Genomic DNA, 22,840 nt, shown 5'->3' with positions numbered 1-22,840 from the left:
CCACTGTCGAAGAAGAGAAATCTATCAGGCAAATGTATGCAATATGATGATATATGGAAGTGTAATCTGACTAGTGAGAGTTGAAGATATGCGTTGCATAGAAGGAAATGGGCGCTTATGCAATATTTGACTCCTGCTATTTTTTTTTCAATAGTATTCAAGTTAAATTCAAGTTTTCCAATACCTCTTTTTATTAAATTGTTTGGTGACAGTACAGAATAGTTACAAAACAGTCTTCCCATGTTAAGAATGGCTTCCTAAATAACATTTTAGTGTGTGAGTCATATAGTGCATAAGTACCAAGAAATGATATGAGAATATGATGGATGTGTAATGTGAGTGTTCAGGCTTCAGAGGAAGATTAAATCTGGACAGTGCCGGGAGACGTGTGCAGAACAGGAGATTTTGTTGGTTTGGTCACATTGAAAGAATGAATGAGAGTTCATGGGTTAATGGATATGAAACAGTTGAGGTTATAGGATTAGTTTGCAAGGGATGACCAAAGAAAACAGGAAGTCATGATGAATTTTAGAGAATGAGAAATAACGGCCTGACCAGAGATAAATTAATTTAGAAATCAATCTCTAAAAGTATGTTTTTTTAAAAAAAATTGTGTTTAACTCTTATTCACTTCAAATAAAACATATTGCCACTGGGACATTAGTGGCTACTATTAGGCACCATACTTTTTTTTTTTTTTTTTACATAGGCATCACCACTTATCAAGGCCAATGGGCCACTCGAGGATAAGGGTTAAAAAGTGTACAGTAGAAATTGGACAAAATTGTAACCATTAGTAATGGACATTCGGTAAATTTGTTAACTTATATGAAATGGCTCATCAAAAACTTGTTTACGTTAGACTTGAAGACAACCATATTGTAGCCAGCTGGAAAGCAGGAAAACGGAAGACAATTCCATAGGCGTGCAGTTCTAAGAAAGAAGCTTTGCTCATGGAATCTACGCTTAGGTTTAGGCACAGATAAAGTGTGGGAGAAACTAGTGATAGTGTTTTCTGCTAGACGGGTGTTTCTTGTGAAAGTTTGGTGAGGGGGGACCATAGTATGGAGCTCAGCCGAGCACCTGCCCTGAAAATAATGATAAAGCAGAGACAAACTCACAACATCTCATCTGTGAGAAAGAGGTTGCAGGAAAGAGAAAAGGACATCCCCAGCAAGGCTACAAAGTCTATTTTGAACTCTATCAAGGCAGGATAAGTCCTTTCTAGCAGCTCCTGCCCAGAGTGGCAACAGTACTCCATCCTTGGACGTACCTGGCTCTTATATAGATAGAGAATTGCATCAGCAGTGAGATATCTACTGGATCAATAGAAGGACCCACCATTTTTCCAGCGGCCTTGGCAACGGATTTAATGTATGTGTTCCATTTAAGATCAGGAGTAAAGGTCAAACCCAGAAGCTTGTCAAAACATGAGACCTCCCCAAGACGAGAGCCATTCATTTCAATTGATTCCAGATGGGGATCAGAGCGTTGATGATGTAAAGATAAAAGCTTGGTTTTAGATGCATTAAAAGTAACAAGCCACCTCTTTCCCCATTGTACTACTTGCTCAAGATCAGAGGAGAGAGAATCGGAGAAAACTTGGTCGTTTACGGTCTTAGATGTGCTCCCATAGATAGTAGTGTCATCAGCATAGATGTCTACAAATGATGTAAGGATGGGATTGGGAAGATCATTAATATAGATCAGGAAGAGAGTTGGGTCCAGGATGGACCCCTGAGGCACTCCAGCATTAATACTGTGAGCTTCTGATTTTTGCCCATCAACCACTATTTTTATGAACCAATCAGAGAAAAATGATTTAACAATTGAGAAGACATTTCCAGCTATACCGGAGCTTGAGATCTTGTGAAGTAAACCTTTATGCGATACTCTATCAAAGGACTTTGATATGTCAAGAGCAATTGCCCTAGAAAGGTAGCCTTCGTCAAGAGATTCGCTAATCCTATGAGATATAGCTGCAGGGACACTCTAAGCAGGGAATTGAGCAATGATGTTTGTTTACATTACATTAAAACTTCTACATATTAGTGTTATATAGAGCACTGCTGAGGCAACGCCAAGTAACCTGAATGATTATTATGATCGTGGTTGATGTTTGGAAAATGAAATGTTAGAAAATATGTATAGGCAGATTAGATATTTAACAGATAAAATATTTATGGTAGAAATGTATCAAGAATGTTAATGTAGGAATGTTTACAAGAATGTTAATGTAGGAATGTTTACAAGAATGTTAATGTAGGAATGTTAACAAGAATGTTAGTTAAAAAAAAAAACTAAAAAAAAATATGTGGCAAAGATGGATCAGCTAATTTGAATGGTTATGTGAGTTGATGATATCATGAGCTAGTTTAGAAATGCACAAAGAGTTTTAGAGTAGAGTTAGTCAGGGTGGGAGAGTTGGAAAAGTTAGCACGAAGATATCGTCTCAACGTTTAGAAGCTGGGAGAAACGCGATCTTAGCATGATCTAAAACTTGCAGCTTCAGTGGGAAATAACGATCCTGGGAAATAAAGTTATATAAAAATATAACTTTGATTTAGTGTTTTTTTTTCTTTTTCCAGAGAAACCTTCAATTACAAACCAGCCAAAAGAAAAGAGGTATATGCCCCAGCATATGTTACGTATTGCCACGTGGTACAGCATAATCACGTTGATACACCAGTTCCCGGTGAATCGCTGAAGTTAAGCAACGTTGAGCCTGGTCAGTACTAAATGGGTGACCATTTGAGATTTCCAGGTGCTGTATGTGCTCTCCGCTTATCTCGGCATTGTTTCCAGTTGTCCTGGACTTCTTCTTGCCACTGGACTCAAACAGTGACGATTCAGGAGAGCTGTGGTTGGAGATTGCGCAACCCTTGCCTCACAGTTACAGCTGCCCCTGCAGGGGTATCCTTTGTTTTTCGAGACTGAACGGAGGCATCATCATCATTGCTATGTAAATCAAAAGTCTTTATGTGTAACCATTCTCCCATAGCTGGTCACTTAATGAAAAAGAACATTACAATAATATTAACTGAATGTATATACACATTATAGCCACTAGAAGATAGCAGAAACATTCATAAATATGTATGCACATACATTATACACATACTTATACACATGTTATATACACATTTGACGTAATCGCTCATATGAACACATAAATATATACACTCGTTATGTAGACAGCTATACAACATTAATGTGGGAAGTCGGAAACCAAGAAGAAATTCCAAAATTTAACAGTTCGAGAGAAGAAGCTATTAGAGTAGAAAGCTTTTTGTCATCTGGGGACGCTACAATGAAGAGGTGGGATTTTGCTGCTTTTCAGGTTAGTTGGGTGGGGAGGAATATTTCTGTCAAGGAGACATAAATAATACAAGTTTGTCAGAGCACATTAAAGTATTTGTTAAACAGGCACAGAGATGCAGCAGCATTGTGGTGATGGGACAGAGGTTGGAGCTTGGTTGACATTGTGGGACCTATCAAAATGGATGTTAAACCAAATATGCTGGTGCTGATTTTTTTTTTCATACCCACATTCACATTTATTGGACTAAGCTTATTTAATCCTAGTAAATCCTGATCCGTATAACTGCTTAAAGCATCTTACTAACAAGTGGCACTTATTGTGCTTAACAAGCTTTTTTCCCCAAAAGTTGTTATTCACGTCCTCGAAGGAAAGCAAATTTTTCTACATCAAAATTCATCATTAATTATGATGCTTAGTCGTCTTGTATCAAAAACTAATTTATAATTGCAAGCAATGTTCCCACTAAACGAACAACAGCATTTTCTTTTTTTTTTACAGTTGTTAGATTTTTTCTTTTTCTTTTTTTTTCATTTTAACCGATTCCTTATCTTTGAAATAGGAGTCAAAGTTGACTATTCTTGCAAAGGTTTTTTTTTTTTTTCACCAATCTTGAGGTCCCTATTTACTTTAATCCTCATTAATGCAAAGCTAAACACAGTCGGTTTTTAATGTGCAGAAAATCATACTTTCCAAAAACCGAAATTTTTTTATTTTTAAAACTTTGGATTTTACAAGAATATAAATTTTCCCTCAAGATCATGGTAGGGTTTATTTTATGCAACAAGTATAATGGGATCCGATAAATTGATAACGTTATGAGAAACGATTGGTCTTACCAAGTAAGTGTGGTGCTCTAGATAATATGGAATCTTACTTGAACAACTAAAATAAACGTAATGAGGTCTGATAGACATGATTTGACTATATCAAAGCCGCCATTGTTACAAATTATCTCAATCTGTCTGACCCAAATCCCTAAAAGCCGTTACTAAGAAGATTAGGTGCTTGATGTACCAATGTTTACTCGCTCAAATTCTCTCGAAGAACTGTAGAAACAAAGATTTGTTTTTTCTCTCACCATTATAGCAAATGTTTTGAAAACACGTTTTAAAATTAAAGCACCTGGTATTAACAGTAAATAAAGTCATGAAAAATTGTCTCAAATTTTAAACAAATTATATTTAAATGTATTTGCCTCCCTTTGGGGCAAAATCACACAAAAGGCTTACTTTTAATGTAATGAACAATCCATTTCTTCAAAAAGAAATGCCTGGGTTGAGATTGAAAAAAAAAAAATTAAAAATTGCCCTCATCGAGAACTACCACCTCCTCTGACTGAGGAAAAATATTAATGTACTTTAACTAAAGTTCAGACACATTGACTTGTGTTTCATTCTACTTTAGTATAAGTTCTCAAAAAATTCACCAACCCTTTTTTGGGGCTAACATTTGAACTGTAGATGAGATGCAAAGATATTTGAATATACCATTAAAGTTCTACTTTACCTCTTTATATATGGCACAATCACGTTGACACACCGGTTCTCGCAAGATCACCAAAGTTAAGCAACAGTGAGCCTGGCAAATACCAGATGGCTGACGATATGGAAAGGCAAGGTGCTTTATGTACCGCGAGGTAAAATACCAAGTTGTGAAACTAGCGCTGTCTATCCTTCTCTTGAGGGTAGACGGGATTCTCTTAAGCCGTAGTAGACACCCTATCTAGTAATAGCGTCACATTGATAGCCCTGGCGAAGCATCAAGCATTCAGCTACCAACAAGATTTGAATTACACTACAAATTCATGTAGTGAGTTCAATCTCGGCTATGGCCATGTTGGACTGGACTTACCTCTTAAATGTTGAGTTAGTAAAGAAGTTAGGAATATTAATTTTACTCTCACTTACTGACCAGTTAATTATGTTATCGTGTGGTCTTAGTTTTACTGAATTCCAGGATAAGAATTTATCTAGCCTGGTAAAATATCCATCTTAATGCTGTTATTGTAGGAAATAATTTGGAGAAGGTACACAATTAATTGTAGATGCCAATGTGTAGCCATACCAAGGAGAGCTTATTTAGGATTTAGTACTATGCTATTTTTAATATTTAGTCAGAGTTTGTTTGGGAAAGTAACCTCATGCTAGTTCATCCTGACAAACCCCTGTACAGAGAGACTTAGACACTCGGCATAGTGTCTAGTAGGCATTCAGATTGACTTGTGTCTGGTGTAAAGTGTTACGTGAATATGTTTTCTTACCATGGATGACACATCACACAGCAACCGTCTTTTTGTCAAAGATAAAAAGAACTTTGGATTTTTAAAAGAAGCTGCATGCACTGATATACCAATCGTTCATGGCTTCCCAGAATAAAAGACCAGGGAATATTTTGAGCGATCTTTTTCGTTTTTCAGTTAGTTGATCATGAAAACAATATTAGTTGATCATGAAAACAATATTAGAAATTGATTTTTGGTGTTATGATAATTTGTCTGCTGTTGATAGGTGTTAGAGATTTTCTCTGTTGCTGAACAAATAGGGGCAGCTTCTCATCTGATTACAATGTTACTGCCTGTATCCATTAAATAAATTGCTTCAACTTATGTTTTAAGATCCTTTGCCATAATTCTGTCTTCGTATATTTATATATTTTTTTTATTGTCAATTTGTGTGCTTCCATAGCCCTGGAAATGTTTTTTTGAATTTGTCTAGCTAAATAATGACTGAAAAGAAATCCTTTTTTCAAATCGATTCTCACACCAGTTTGATTTTCCTCATTGGCAGTTTTTTTTTTTTTTTTCACTCCAATTGGCCATCGTCAGTTTCAAATATTTGGGCATTTTTTCTTTCCCTTTTTGATTTTTTCTGATGCAGGAATTTGTTTGTTGCGCAGTTTCATCAACACTGATTAAATCTAATGTTCGTGGGTTTTCATTTTTTTTTTTATTTGTGTCAATGCCACCCTCTCCTTTCCTTCTGCAACTGTCACCATTGTGCAGTCATGGCAAATATTTATGACAATTTCTATTCAAGAATAAATTTAATTTTCTTTCCTTCTTCATTCCTCCCTATCTCTCTCCTTCTCTCTCTGCCTCAATCTCTCTCCCTCTTTCTGTGTCTCCATCTCTCTCTGCCTCCCTCCCTCTGCCTCTGCTTACCCCTCAACCTCTCTGATTCCCCCTCTCTACCTCCCTCTCTCTCTGCTCTGTGCCTCCCTCTCTCTTTGCTCTGTGCCTCCATCTCTCTCTGCTCCCGGCCTCCCTCTCTCTCTTTCTCTCTCTACTCCTGGCTTCCCTCTCTCTCTGCCTCCCCCTCTCTCTGCTCTCTGCCTCACTCTCTCTCCTTTTCTTCCTCTCTCCCTCCCTTTCTCTCTATTGTTCCATGAGTCCATTATTAATATTCTTGTATCAGTTGGCACCATGCTGTGCAGACTTGTTTAGCTCTGCCAATAATTGGTAAACATTTCCTTTTTTTACTTTTAATTTCCAGTCTGTAAGGAAAACGACAGATGTATATTTTTTGTTTTGAATTACAAGATGTGAAGCAAAGATTTTTTTTTTATAACTTCTTCGTGTTGGTTTTACTCCAATGGTCTTTTTGAACCCAAGATTGATTTTGTGATTTGTAACCTGATTAACACCATTGACCATTCACAGATAGGATTAGGTTATTTTTATCTAAGTATACAATCGTAATCTTTGTATTCTTATTGGATCTGACCATTTCCATGTTCGCATTTCTTTTCGCTTGTCCACTGTAATCAATGTATGTGGTTATAAGCAAAAATATCCTGTTGATGTATGCTATCCCTTCCCCAAGTCTGCTGCTACCAGATCAGGCTGTCTGAAGATATTGGCTTCCTGAGATGAAATGCATCTAACATTGATGCTTTTTGTTTTTCTCTTTCCTTTTTCTAAACTTATGTTTTGCAAAACCAAAAACAAAAACAGCCCACCTTTTTCCCCTTTTCCTTCTTCCCATTTTTCCTTTCTTTCTATTTCTCCATACTTCTTGACTGATTTTCTAACTTAAAATTTACCAAACATTAATACTGTAACCCTTTTCCTTCTCCCATTACAAAACTCATATTCTGCAGGGCAGAGAACAAAAACGATAAAATCCACTATAAAATAACCAAACCAAACCAAACACTACAAACTAGTGATTGAAGGTGCAAAGAACTTGAAGAATAAAATTCTACAAAATAACTGGATGCAACATTAATACTGTTTCTAAAATAATTGGATTCAGCATTAAATAACCCGAAAAAGGTTGATATGCCGTAAAACAACCAAACCAAACCAAACCCTCCTCAGGTAATGTTTATGAGCATGGTCTCGTGATAACAGAACAGATATTACACTCCCTCCTTGTACCTTTTTTTTCTTTTCATCTTTTTTCAATTTTTTTCAACAAATTACACCCCTCTTATATAAAGGATTTTTCATTTAATCTAAGGGCAATGATGTTAAGACCTTTATTATCCAATGTATTCTGTATTTTTTCATTATGTGCCATGTTTGTTTTTGCACGTGCGCACATTAAATTTTTGCACATTTATACATTAATTCTTTATGCTAATTTGCACTTTTATACAGTAATTCTGTACACAGTAGAACCCCGGATACGGTTGCCCTAGAATACAGTTTTTTTAGATTACAATGGAAATACAACGTTTTTCCTGACACTGGTTACGGTATTTGCCCCACCTTACAGTGTTATTTATAATGTTTGATTATATACATGTGTATTATATACTGTACTGTATTTTGTTACTAATTTTTAATGCCGTATCCCAGGCTTCTACCGTACTATTTCATTGCTAGCTATAACATATACTGACCCAATGAGTCGCGGGTGGTCTAGTATATATTTATGAGTTATCTATAGCAGGGCTCTATATTGCGAGTGAAACAGTCGCATTTGCGAGTGATTTTTCAAAGTGGCAACTAGAAATAATGAAATACTTATCTTTTGGCGATTGTATTTTTTTCACTGACAATCGTCCAAAGCTCACTATTGAGTGAAAAATATCTTTTCAACTTTTTTTTAAATAAACGAATCAAGTTAAATTATTTAAACAATAAAAGTTTAATAGAACAATATATTATTATTTTTTAACGAAGGCTGTTATATGTTGTATAGTTAGAATTACACTTATTAAAAAAAAAATACAGAAAAAACTTTATGTGCATAATTGTCACAGGACAAAGATGTCATATTCAAAAAATAACTTTTCTATTTGGCTAGTAAACGAAAATATTTAGTTGTCAAAAGTCAACTAAAGATAAATTTGTCCGTAGAGCCCTGTATAGGTAGATATTTTTACCATGTCATGCCTCTTTACAGTGGTTATTATACAAGTGTTTAATCTGATATTCAAAAACCAATTGTTATGTCAGCAGTCGAGGTTTTCAGAAGAGTGCCAAAACAGAAGTTAAACTAGTACTGCATATATTTCAGTTGAAAGTTCAATCCTCAGTGTGGACAACACTAAGAATACAATTGCAAATTACTCAAGACTTCTATCTAGTCCTGGCTGATGAAACAAGATCATGCTAATCCCTTTCGAAATTCCGTGCAGATTCCTCGAGTTCAACAGAAAAATTCTTAGATTTGACAAGAGACATCTGAAGACGGTGGGAGGTTTCATCAGCCAAAATGTTGTGAAAATAACACTGAAGAGGAAAACAGTAGTTTGAATAATCGAAATAATAGAAGTTATCAATCCTCATCTTTAAGAATTCAAAAACGTAAAGAAATAGCCATTACTAAAGAAGGGAGGGGGTAGAGAGCATGAAACATCAACTTGATTCCTCCCTTTGCTCTTATTTTTCATATGGATCATTGCTAGTTTAATGTAAGAATGCTTTTAGCAATTTATTTGTATTTTTTAATAAAGTCATTTTAAATCAAAGTATTGCACATATATAATAAAAATAACACAATAAAATTACAAAACAACACCAAACATTAATTTATTATGAGTTGTTTTAAAAATAGTTATACAAATTAAGCAATCAGATGATCGTTTTTGTCTGTATTTTGTATGTAGTATTTCGAAACATATTATATTAATTTAAATTACCTTTTTTGGTGGTTATGTTGGACTAAGTTAAAAAACAACATTTATTCATTTATCTATATATCTATAACAGTGAGAATGTGTGTGAGGACACTTCTCAACCTATATACTCAAATTTTTTATCTACAAACTTGAGATTTGGTATATAGGATATTCAGACACATGGAACACTTTTTAATCAGTTTTCATCTAGAAAAAAGGGTTGCTAAAGAGTCAAAATTGAAAAATTGGTTTGTGGCGAGTGGGGGGGGGCATTGGATTTTTATCATTTTTGTCAACTGTTTCATGACTACACATGCATGAATTGTTCACATGACAGATTACCTGTGTTCAGAATAAATATGTTTGAAAACACTTTTTAAAGATTGTGTGAAGCTGGCCTAATGGTTATTGTACTTGACTCTGTCTAGGTTTTGGCTTGAATCTCAGCTCGAGTATTTTTTTTTTCATTTACAAGTAGTGAACTGTTTAGAAAAAACAATACTCACATGCACATGTATCAGTTTCTTTTCGTTTTTTTTTGTTTGTTTTTTTTCAAAGAAATTTAACTTTACGTTTAATGCCTACCGTATTTCTGTTTTATAATAAATAAGAATTCTGCATTAATTAAAATATACTTATGCATATTTTAGGACCAGGCAACGTCGGTTAGCCTGCTATTATATATATATATATATATATATATATATATATATATATATGAAAGAGATGTATGGGTTGAACTAACCAGGAAGAAGTCTCTCTCTCTCTCAATCAACCTCTCTCTTTATTCTGGGGGAAATCTGGGTGGCCAGGTTTGTCCACACAACTACTTTGCCTAGAACCTGATAAAAGCAGACAAACACAAACTTTTTTTTTTTCAGTTCCTAAACAAACCGGGGTAGTATTAATTAATTTTTTTTTTCAGTTCCTAAACAAACCGGGGTAGTATTAATTAATTTTATTTTCAGTTCCTAAACAAACCGGGGTAGTATTAATTAATTTTTTTTTCAGTTCCTAAACAAACCGGGGTAGTATTAATTAATTTTTTTTTTCAGTTCCTAAACAAACCGGGGTAGTATTAATTAATTTTTTTTTTCTGTCTCTTTCATTGCCCTCGGCTCCTTCCCTTCTCTCTCTCCAAGGGTTGTTCTTCCATCTTGTCAGAGAATATCTTCAAGAGTTTTTTTTTTGTTTAGTAGAATTTTTCTGTCCTCTCTATTAATGTCTACAAGTTGATTGGAACATCGGTTGATCTAATTCCAGAATGACCAGAGTCAGAAGGTGCACCATCACGCCCCCACCCTCGCTTATCTCCATTCTGGTATTAAACAGCTTTTGATGGAAGGCATTCCATGATACGGTTCATTTTCAATTCTAAGATTTCTTCCTCTTCTCATGGGGAAGAGGATAGTTGTCCTATCAAATACTTTTCTATGCCTTAAATATCTAAATATCTGCCTGTAAAAATGCAAATTCTAATCTCTCAACCAAACTCTGCTTGATCCTCTTTGCATTTTCGCTATGATTCAAGTGAATGGCTTGGATAAGAGAAAGGAGATTAAGTAAGCTATTTCTAGTGATTAAGTTAATCTCTCTTTCTTTTTCTTTATTTCTCTCTCTCTCTGTCTGTCTCTCTCTCTGTCTATTTCTTTTCTGCATTCTCTTTCTCTCCCTCACTTTCTTTTTCTCTCTCTCTCAGTTGTTCATTTTCTCTTCCTCATTTTTATATTTTTCACTCTCCTTCACTGTATCTCTCTCTTCCCCTCACTGTCTCTCCTCCTTCACTGTCTCTCCCCCTTCCCCCCCTCACTGTCACTCTCCCCTTCCCCTCTCACTGTCCTTCCCTTCCCCTCTCACTGCCAACCTCCTTCCCCACTCACTGTCTCACCCTTTCCTCCCTCACTGTCTTTTTTCTCCCTCTCTTTCACCATCTGTCCTTTTTACTAGCTCTCTTTTCTCTCTTTCTCTCACATTATTTTCTAAAAGAAGTTTATCAGTATGGAAGAATATAAAAAGGACAAACTTTATTTAACCACACTATATAGTACTACTCCTTTAATAGGACAACGTCCTTATGTCTACAACTTTTTTGCTATTTTTAATATTCCTAATACTTTATACCTAGAATAATTGTAACTTTGTTTTACATCTCTATTCGCCAATGCATAGAGCATCGTTGTCACATATGGGCTGGCACATTTACTACTAGGCTCTGCACTATTGACCAAGCTCAACTTCTGTCCCATCGCGGCAATGTTACATGCATGTGCATATTTTACAAATACTTTGATTGAATGTGCTCTGATGAACTTGTACCACTTGTATCCTTTTGACGTACATACCCTGACTCAACAAGCAGCAAAATCTCATCCCTTCACTTTTGCGGTGCCTCATGTCAGAAAGTAGTTTCTTCCCTTGTACTTCTAGACCTTGGAATTCCCTCCCTGTTTCTTGCTTCCCTGACTGTACTGATATGCAGAAGTTTAAATGTAATGTGAACAGGCACTTCACTCTTCAACTCTCAACAATCTATGTTAAACAGGATCCTAAATAGTAGCCCATTACGTCCAAGTGGCAATAAATCTTGTTTACAATTAATTTTAAGAACTCTTCAACATGAACAAATTTTAAGAACTCTTCAACATGAACAAATTTTAAGAACTCTTCAACATGAACAAATTTTAAGAACTCTTCAACATGAACAAATACAATAAAATTTTATAATTCAATAAATATTTTTTTTTTACTTGTAATTATTTTTCAACTAAAGGTCATTTTTTGTAATTTCTGGAATTTTACTAATTTTGACATGACAAGTAAGTGTGTAATAATGTTTTTTACTTAAAATGCATTTATTTGAAATTTAATTATACTGCATAAGCACCCAGTTTCTCGCCTTGCAAATATTTCCTTTGACACTTTATAATATTTTTTTTCCATCTTTTTTTGCAGACCAAGTAACGGCGCTGATACAGAAAGCCAAGAGCAACACATTGGTACACCTAACAGACATTTACAGAATTCCACGGAATGAACACGAGCACCACGTTGAGGAACTATTCCAGAATTTGGCCAAATATTCCAAACCCAACGTCACTATTGGCTCTAGTGTCACCAAATTCTTTGATAATCTCTTACCGCTTGTATTCCGGTACACCGTCAATGACCCATCGGTGACTAATTACAAGGAATCTCTCAATGACTGCCTCCTTAGTGTCCAGACCAGTTTGCAGCCACCTCCGTTTGGGCCGTTTGTTCGTAAATTGATTTATGATTTGTCTCTGGCATTTCGTGCTCCCATCTCTTACCAAGAGGCGCTGTCGGACTTCATCGACTTAATTAACCAAACAAATAAGATAAAGCTCGAAGAAACATGTAAAGAAGGACTGACACAAATGCTCTTCTGTTCCAAATGCAAAGGTCTCCTTACCGTCAGGCCTTGCAAAGATTTTTGTGAGGATGTCCTGCACGGCTGCTTTGGTAAACTCATGGAAATCTTTTCTGAATCAAAAAGAGTGATCCAGCAATTCCAACCGTTTCTTAAAGTCATGAAAGAGGAACATGGCTTGGAAGTTGTACTAAAATCTGTTGATCGTATTATATCAGACGCGATAATGCATGCGATGGATAAAGCACCTGAATTTACACCTATGGTAAGTGTTTCATTTTTCTTTTTTAAGATTGATTTAACAGAGATAATCGGCTCACTTGGAGTTAAAAATTAAAGTGTGAAAGGCCCTTAAAAAATCAATGTCTCATCTACTGTAATGCAAATTCTCTACCTATATTAGAGCCAGGTACGTCTAAGGATGAAGTACTGTTGCCACATCTGAGCAGGAGCTGCTAGAAAGACCTTATTCTGCTTTAACAGAGTTTAAAATAGACTTTGTAACCTATCCCTGCAATCTCTTTCCTGCAGAAGAGACATTGCGATCCTGTCTTTGCTTTATCGTTATTTTCATAGCAAGTGCTCGTCTGAGCCCCAATCTGTGGTCCCCCTCCTCACCAAACTTTCACGAAAAACACTCGTCTAGTTGAAACCACTATCAATAATTTCCCTCACTCTTTATCGGTGCCTAAACCTAGACGTCGATTTCATGAACAAAGCTTTCTTCCATTTGCCTGCTTTCCAGCTGACTACAATTTAGTCGTCTTCAAGTCCAACATAAACAAATTCTTGATGAACCGATTTCCACTACTAACAGTTACTACGCTATTATCCCATTGACTACTGTATGCTTATTAACCCTTATCCTCGAGTGGCCTCTCCTTTGTTAAAAAAAAAAAATGCAAACTTTATCAAGAGCGAAAAGAAAAAGCATTTTTTTTCCCTCTTGACAAAGAATGTTGAATTTTTAGGTGTTTCACATTTTCGGGTTTTTTTTTTACTCTGATTTATTTTATCTTTTTATTATTTCAACTATTATATAAAAAAAACGGAGTGTCTGTGAGTTCATTCTTTATGGATTCAAAAACAGCTTGGCCGATTTTTATGAAATTTCACACAAAGGTACTTTATGTGCCTGGTAGTATTCTTAGATAGGTTTCGTATTAGAATGTCTTCGGTAAATATTGATAATCGAAATAATCTGATGAAAGAAGTAACAGGTGATTTTGACTAAAGTTAACACCTGACACAGTCTTAGATCACGAGTGTGTTTGAGAAGTTTTATCACTGTACAAGCAGTAAGGCCACACATATAACGTCAACAGTAAGTTCTTTGATCTGACATGGGTGCATTCAAAATGAATGCTTCTGCTGAGAGCACAATTGAAGCATAATAATTGGCTTTTGCATTTATAACTGTTATTCAAGCCATTATATAAAAAATCCCGGGCAACGTCGGGTTTCCCTGCTAGTCATTCATATATATATATATATATATATATATATATATATATATATATATGAATGACTAGCAGGGAGACCCGACGTTGCCCGGGATATATATATATATATATATATATATATATATATATATATATATATATATATGAATGACTAGCAGGGAGACCCGACGTTGCCCGGGATTTCTCATCTTAACAGATGATTGCTGTCTGTTACTACCATTACTGTCTTTTCTTGCATAACTTTGTAGATGATTTTGAAGACCAACTTCCAAGTTGCAAGAGTTGAAAATGTAGATGCCAGATGAAAGAAATAGTTTTGATTGGATTGATAAGACCTGCTGCTGATTACGCACAATAGAATGTTTAGCCTTGGATGGCAGGCATATAGTGGTGAAACATGTTTTTAAAAAGTCCACATTTCCAATTTTAATCTATATGAGGAGATTGATCTTTTTACTCATTTTTATGTATGAACAATAAAATGCAATTATTTTGAATAAAGGGGAAAAAGAACCCAAATCATCATTTTTCTTTTTATATTTACTGAGGGTTGAGGATATGCGTTGCATGGAGAGAAATTATGAGAATCATGCAATTGATTGTGGAACATGAATTTTAAAAATGGGCTTAAATTTGATGACTACATTGGATCACAGGGAGGAGCAGATGTTTACAAGAGTTAGAAGTTAGGATTCCAGAAACTTCTGATATTACTAAATCAACAGAGCATGACTACTGTTGACTAAGAAAAGAATATATCAGGTATGTGTATTAAGTGTGATATATGATAAGAATGAAACCTGGCCGGTGAGGGTTAAAGATATGCGTTGCATGAAGAAAAACGATATGAGAATGATACAATGGATGTATACTGTGAGTCTTTAAAACAAGCTTAGACCTGATCAGAGAAGATTAAATCTAGACAGTACATGGGATATGTGTGAAAAAGAAGACTGATAGTTTGACCATGTTGAAAGATTGGACAAGTTCTTGTGTTAGTAGATATTGAACAATTGAAGTTAGCAAGAGTAGTTCCAACAAAACATGTGAGGAATTTAGAAGGCTGGACTTTTGATAAAGACCTTTTTAGAGATAGGTTAGTTTGGAACTCAATTTATGTTGTTGACAACATTGGTGATCAATATCAAAGAAAGCACAAAAAACTTACCAAATTTCCTCTATTAACAATTACTATGATATTGTCAACCTTATCCTTGAGTGACCTCCAGGACTTGACTCCTTTGTAAGTAAAAAAAAAGAAAAAAAAAAAACTTGGTAACCTGGACATATACAGCTCAACAGTTGTAATTATAATAGTATTACAAGCATATGCTGTATTTTCGTGGACATCGGCAATATTACATACCTAATGTGTTTTAACAAGTCATATCTTTTTTATTTGTTGGTCAATTTTAAAAAAAATTATATTGGTGGAAAAAGAATAAAATAAGCATTCCAATAATGTTAATTTATTTTTCTTTTATGCATTCAATGTTTTTATGCTCCAGATTAAAAATGAAAAAAAAAAAAACGGTAAAAAATGACAACAAAATGGGGAAACAGTTTTTTTTCAATGTTTACATTTTATACATTACGTTTGGATACTATGTGCTGGGTTAAATTTGATTGGATATGGCTGAAATTTTACAGGCTATATAAACGTAGAAGTCTATCTCTACTGGTGTTTGATTTTTTTTTTTTTTACGACAAATGAAAGCAAAGTTGATGAAGAATATTTCAAAATGGATGAGATAAATCGGCATATATCATCCATTTTCATATAGATAATAGTTTTCATGTATAATATGTAAATATTTGATAATTATTAATTGTGCGGAATTTCTTTAAAATGTTATCTTTTATAGAAATCAAATCTGCTTACAGAAAAACGGTCGCTAAGCACATCATGTGCTGAGCTTACTAAAATATTCTCTTAAAAATAGAAAACTGTCTTATTAGATTAGTAATTTTTAATTCTGAGTTCGTCAATTAAAAAATTTTTTCAAGTTTTTCAAATTTGATTTCCAAACAATACTATTTTGTTGTTTTTAACGCTTTTAGTACACGTGCACTAAAAGCGTAAAAAAAAAACAACAAAATGTAATAATTATATGTGTTTAACTTCATATTTATACTTAAGGTAGAATTGTGTTTTTAGTGGCCAAAAAAAAAACAAATATATAACAAATAAAAAGTATTTGTGCACTTATGCTACCATGCTGAAATAATAGCGTTATTATTTAGAAACCCATTCTTAACATAGGAAAGGAAGGGTGTTTTTTGTTAACTATTCTGTACTTTCACCTAACAATTAAATAAAAAAGATATCGTGAAACTTGAATTTATTTTTAACTCATTGTCAAGACCATTTTTTTGAATCTGTAAAACAAACCCATCTTTTTTTAACTGAGGATATCTAAACGATAATAACAATAATAAGAATTTCATTGTGATGCATTTTGTAAATTTTTACCTTTTTTTTGCCAACTTAACATTTTTCTTTAAAATGACTACCTTTTAAAGGTTTTCGGTATGCTGAAAACGAATATCGCATTTAAATTTTCTGCAATTAAGTAGCTTTCCAGATATTAAGCAATGTCATTTCTTACATTATTGCTGGTGGCCATCTTGGTATTCGCGTTTGTGCATAGTTTCTTGGGATTGCATTTGCGCGCTTGTGCATACCAAGATGGCCACCAGCAATAATATAAGAAATGGCATTGCTTAATATCCGGAAAACTACTTAATTGCAGAAAATTTAAATACGATATTCATTTTCAGCATACCCTGAAGTAATCATTTTAAATGTTAAGATGGAAACAAGGTAAAAAATTACTGTTTTATTTCTTTGTTTACATAATTGAATTTTCAGTAAAACTACAGAATAGAAATGACAAAAATTACCATCAACTGGTGAATATATAGTTGGTGTTTATCAGGATTCCTGGTATCCTGGTACTGTGAAAGTTACATCGAGGATTCATGTAGAGTACAATTTATGGTTGCATCTCAGAAAATAGGGGTATATTTTGCGCCAGATAGAGAGGATTTACAAAATTGACAATTGGACTGGTCCCAAAATGCATAAGTTCTGGTCAACTATGGGAATTTCCATCTTTTACAGAAATCCAAAATCTATATGAAAAATATTCATATCTACTCTTTTTTTTTTTCTTTGAGGGGAGTAGTAAATACCGGCCATGAATGTTCTTTAGGCATTCAATGGCTACACCCAAGATTAAGCTCTCCTTTGGTGAGAAGGCAGGAAAATGCCTATTCTCTAGTTACAGGCAATTCTAATGGTTGCTTAGGTATGGGACGTGGTTTTGAAATCATAATATTTTTTAAATTTACGGTCACTTTTTGATTATGTTTGAAAGATAACAGCTTAAAGTTAATTTCTCAAAGAAAAAATAGCGTGTGAAATAAAAAATACATTGAATAATTTTATCTCAAATCTGAAAAAATGTATATTTCACGTAAAAATTAATTATGACAAAAATTGTGTTCACATTTTTCTGGCAAGAGAAATATAAGTTTTCTGGAATTATTTCCTAGTTAAGTATTAAGTTAAAGTCTTGAAATAATGAATTAATACAATAAATGTTCTTAACTTTTACTAAAAAGGGTAATAATTATCGAAAAATGTGGCCATGGTAGCAACAAGATTAGTTTTGTGTCCCCCCCCAAAAAAAGACATGGCGGCGAAATTCAAAGTACGGAAGCACATTAAGAACATAATTTCATTATTATTTTACAATGTTCCGGCATATCGAGCATTTTTTTTTTTTTTTGTAGTTGCAGACTCCTTCCTTCACTTAAAAATTGAAGGGAAAAGGTGGGGGAAAGGGTGGAGGGGCAAAATCGACGGGGTTCCTTTTCTTTTCAAGAATGTGCATCCGTACTTACCGACATGGAATGTCTGTTAATTCTTTCCATTTTTTAATTATATTTGTGTGTTCCTGTTTTTCAATTTAATTCTCTTTTACTTTATTTTCCGAGATTATATGAAAATTATCTTACATTGATGATTATACTTTCTTGCATGCAATAAAAATCTTAAAATCTTACATATAAAGATTACGCTAAAAATGTAACCATAAAAAAATATAAAATATTTTTTGCAATTAAATTTTTTTTTTTGCATGAAAATATTAAATAACCGATGCTTAATTCAATGATAATATCGGTAGTTCGAGAAATTAATTTTTCTTCAAGTTATATCGATTTCGTTAATACGAACTTTAGGTGTTTTTTTTCTTATGTTCCTATAAAAATTAATTTTTTTTTTTAATTGTTATAATTTACGATGCTTTATTTTCATAAAAAATGCTGAAATAAATTCTTGCATTTTTTTTTTTAACTACAGAAAACTATAACTTAAATAAAGGTGTTTTTTGTTTTAAAAAAATTTATACATTTTTACTCGGATTCAAATAAAAATAATGTGTTCATTATATTCCGCAATCATTATTTGATAAATACTGAAAATTACATTGAAATTGGTTAATTTCCTAATTTTTGGTGGATTTTTAAGTAAAAGGAGGGGTCAAAATGTTTATACATTTTGAGCATCGGTATTCATTTTGCCTGTACGTACTATTCTTAATAAAGCTATACTGCTATAATATTTAGTTTTGTTCATAAATAGACACCTACTGTATGGCTTATGGTAAAGAGATGCATCAAATTTGACTGCATAATCAGAAAGAGCACACAATTTTACATAAGAGTGCCAAGTTTCATGAGAATAGCTTGAAAAATAAATAAATGGTGGCGAAATTACAGAATTTCTTGAAATGTTGAGGTCCGTAATTTAGCCCACTTTTTCTAAAAAAAAAATGTCTACGGAAAAGCCTAAATTTTGGTACTTAAAATTCTCATAACTTTTGAACTACTGATGATATTTGCATAATTCAAACGGTTTTAAGCATCCTTTACATAGCTCTTTTCATGCAAGTTGCTAAAATAACAATTATCTAAAAAGAAAAAATCCACTTTTAATGCTAATTGTAATTGTTCTTTCTCTCTCTCTCTCTCTCTCTCTCTCTCTCTCTCTCTCTCTCTCTCTCTCTCCCTAGAACTAAGCAGAAATGTTATGAGCTATAACTGTCTGTCTGTGGAACGCAGTACCATGGACCTGCTTCCTAGTTGACTACAATATTGCTGTTTTCAACTCTTGTTGAGCTATCCTCTTAAATAATCAATTTCTGAGCAGTAACAATCATCGTTATTAATATCCTCAATGTTTCATCATCATCCTTTCAAACACAACTTTTATCCTTGAGTGGCATTTAGGCTTTAATAAGCAGTAACTCGTTTGAAAAAACAAATCGAATAGCTTTTTTTATGAAAAATGTTAAAAAAAAAAAAACACACAATTTATGTTTCTGAGAAACATTTTACAATTTTTATAAATACGATATACGTATACCCTCATTTTTGAAAAAAAAAATTTTTTAAATTAAATGCTAGAATTTTATTTAATCATTAAAATAATTTTTTTCTGAGACTGTCATTGTGAAAACAGCTTATTCATAGAAGACCTGGTGTTTTTTTCTCTCTCCATTTTGTTGGTGGTATTAACCTGAGGGGTCGATCCCCTCATAAAGAGAGAAAGGTACATGGTCTGTGTTGTTGACAGTTGTCATAGTCTGAATCAATGTTGGTTGCATGGTTAGTCAAAATTTCCAACAGAGACTTGATCACATCCTTTAAAACATTATTTCACAAGTTTCATTTGAAAATTTCCAATAGAGACTTGATCACATCCTTTAAAACATTATTTCACAAGTTTCATTTGAAAATTTCCAATAGAGACTTGATCACATCCTTTAAAACATTATTTCACAAGTTTCATTTGAAAATTTCCAATAGAGACTTGATCACATCCTTTAAAACATTATTTCACAAGTTTCATTTGAAAATTTCGAAAACGGAATGTTTTAAAGTTTTTTAATACTAAATGTTTTTATTTGTTTTCAAAATTATTTTAAAATTATACTTGTGAAATGTTTGCAAAGGTGTGACCAAGTATAGGTATTTTTTTAGTTTGGCTTTAAAATTACCTTTACATGAAGATAAATTGTCTTTACATAAAGAAGATAAATTTCAATAATTAAATTTTAAAAATACTTGAAAATCAATAAAAAAATAATAAATTGCCACCTGACACAACAACTTCTCAAAGAAAAGTCAGTGTAGTCTAATTGCCAGATCTTCCTTTTGCCCCAGTGTCTTAAAGGCTATTCCTCGGAGGGGGGGGGTAGTGTTGAGGTTGATTAGCTGACATGTTGGTATTCCTCTAGCAGAACTGTTTGACATCACTTTAACATTTTTTTTAAGGTGTGGGGGGTAGGCTTTTGAGAGGTTGTTAGGTGGGGAAGAGAATTTTTATTTATTTTTAATTAATTTGTTGTATACAAAAGGCCCTTTAAAATACAACCTAATTTTCTGCTATCCAACGTTGATGGCAATTGTAGAGGGACCAATTCCATTTCCCCCCTTTTTTTTTAGTACATTCCTGCACAAAACTTACAAGACTCTAGACATTTTGGAAGCTGATTGTTTTCAACTTAGTTTCTATTCCCTTACCAATTAACTACATCGACACTATCCTTCTAATCTGAGGTCAACTTTAGCAATGATCCTCAAGACTCACTCCAATAGAGTTTTTCTTAGAAATTAAAAATAAATATTTTAAAAATATATAACAAAATTTGTTGACTATTACTCTTCTTAAAACATAATTTTTTTTGTCTTTTAGAAGAAAAAAATTGAAACATTGGTCAAAACGAATTAGAACCATATGTTACTTTAAAAATTAAATGTTGTGTGTATATTTTATTGGAAGATGTTAAAAGATTAGATTATGTTATAAATTATTTTAAGTTTTAAGATGTTAAATTTTTAGCAGCAAACCATTAAAGTTTTGAAAGATGGAAGGGGGCTAGGTGGAGGTAAATGAATTAAAAAGAAAAAAAAGTAACGTTTAATTTAGTACTACTAGATGGCTTCATGAGTTTGATCCCTGCTTTACAAAATTCTCTGCTTAAAATATTCGAAACAAAACTTTAAAATAAACATTTCATCGTTGTAAACACTAAACAAACACTTCCCATGTATTTATAGGGACCAATAAACGTTATTTATAGGGACCAATAAACGTCATTTATAGGGACCAATAAACGTTATTTATAGGGACCAATAAACGTTAGCATTATGGTAAGTCTGATATTAACTTTATCTTTAAATGTGACCATGGGGAAAGAAGAAATCAATTTGCCTGGATGGTGGAGAGTAGAACGGGGAGGGGGGGGACATTTGTTTTTAACTTACAATTTATAAATGGATTGCAACTTATTGAAAATAAAGTCTGTTCGTCACAAGAAACACAATATTGGCTCATAAACAACTGTCCACCATTATAATTAACCCTTAGGCTACACTGGCTGTTAATTGTTTAACACCTAATTTTCTATTACAAACAACTGCAACAATGGTGTCTTCAAGGACTATGGAATTTTCTTTGCCCTAACTGAATTAATTATTGAATGAAACCCTCGCTTGAAACCCATGTTTGAATGTTTGTATTGTTTTTTGATTAAAAAAAAGTCTTTTTCAAAGACCCTGGACTTAATTTTATGTGATGCGAAAAAATTTACACCCATCGTAGGCAATGTGTGTAAGAATACTATCGTAGGCCAAGGGTTAAGGAGGACCAACCATCATTGCTAAAAATTCTAAAGCTAACGTAAATGAGTTTCTATGCACTAGTTTAAGTTTAAGTGCTTCAAAAATTTTGTTTTTTTCTGATCTCCAAGAGTCGCAATGTATTTATTATTTTTTTTTAATTAAAATGGTTGACTTGAGTAAAGCAAAAAGCAAAATGCAGCATGGTTGATTTAATTTCATAACTTTCTTTTGAGTAGGATATTTTAAAGTTCAACGCCTGAGGTTTGCTCAATTTATTCAGATCCATGCCAAACTTAAATTGTCATATGTGATAAGTATAAATATATTTTAAGTACAAAAAATGTAAATTCGTATAAAATATTGATAGTTTCAAACTTAAGCTTCTTTGTATGGCTTTGAGTGCTAACCTTTGGCGAAAGAAGCAGAAATTTTAAACATGTATGAATTGATTTGTTGAGCTTCTATTTACTTTTTGATACCAAGAATTTAGTAAAAATTTAATTTCAACTTTTTAGAATATTGCTTTTTTTTCACCAATCTCTTATTTCCTTGTATTTTACTGCTGTGTGCAGCCTGATAATTAGTCATTTAGTAAATTACTTTCTATAATTGTTTTTAGAATTGAAAAAAGATTAAAAAAAAGAAAGCAAGAATTCTAAAAAGAACATAATAATGGAAGGAGCTGTCACTTTCTTTCCATTTGTCATTAGCAGTTGTTGGGGTGAGGGGTGTCTGTCATTTTTGATGAAATTTTAATGATGGTATTTTTAATTTTTCTCTAAATGAACCTCAATTATAATTTCATATTATTTGGATTCGGTAGACTACTGTTCTCACCTCAACGTTTTGGTCAGTGCGACCTCTGACCTTCTTTGGGATTTTCTTATCGTTGTAGAATCTTTC

The 22,840-nt window shown here is 33.3% G+C and overlaps 1 protein-coding gene across 1 annotated transcript in view; it reads left to right on the top strand.

Annotated features, from left to right (window-relative positions):
* Nucleotides 1-22,840, top strand: part of LOC145287847 (glypican-3-like) — a 534,331-nt gene that overhangs the window by 234,600 nt on the left and 276,891 nt on the right. Inside the window, exon 3 of the mRNA XM_080135722.1 lies at nucleotides 12,344-13,044. Within this exon, the coding sequence (XP_079991848.1) occupies nucleotides 12,344-13,044 (701 nt within the window). The remainder of the gene's footprint in view (nucleotides 1-12,343; nucleotides 13,045-22,840) is intronic.

This window comes from Euprymna scolopes, chromosome 11 (genome assembly GCF_053919585.1).
Source record: "Euprymna scolopes isolate OS-2025 chromosome 11, ASM5391958v1, whole genome shotgun sequence".
NCBI lineage: Eukaryota > Metazoa > Mollusca > Cephalopoda > Sepiida > Sepiolidae > Euprymna > Euprymna scolopes.
This window is presented reverse-complemented; position numbering and strand designations above follow the sequence as displayed.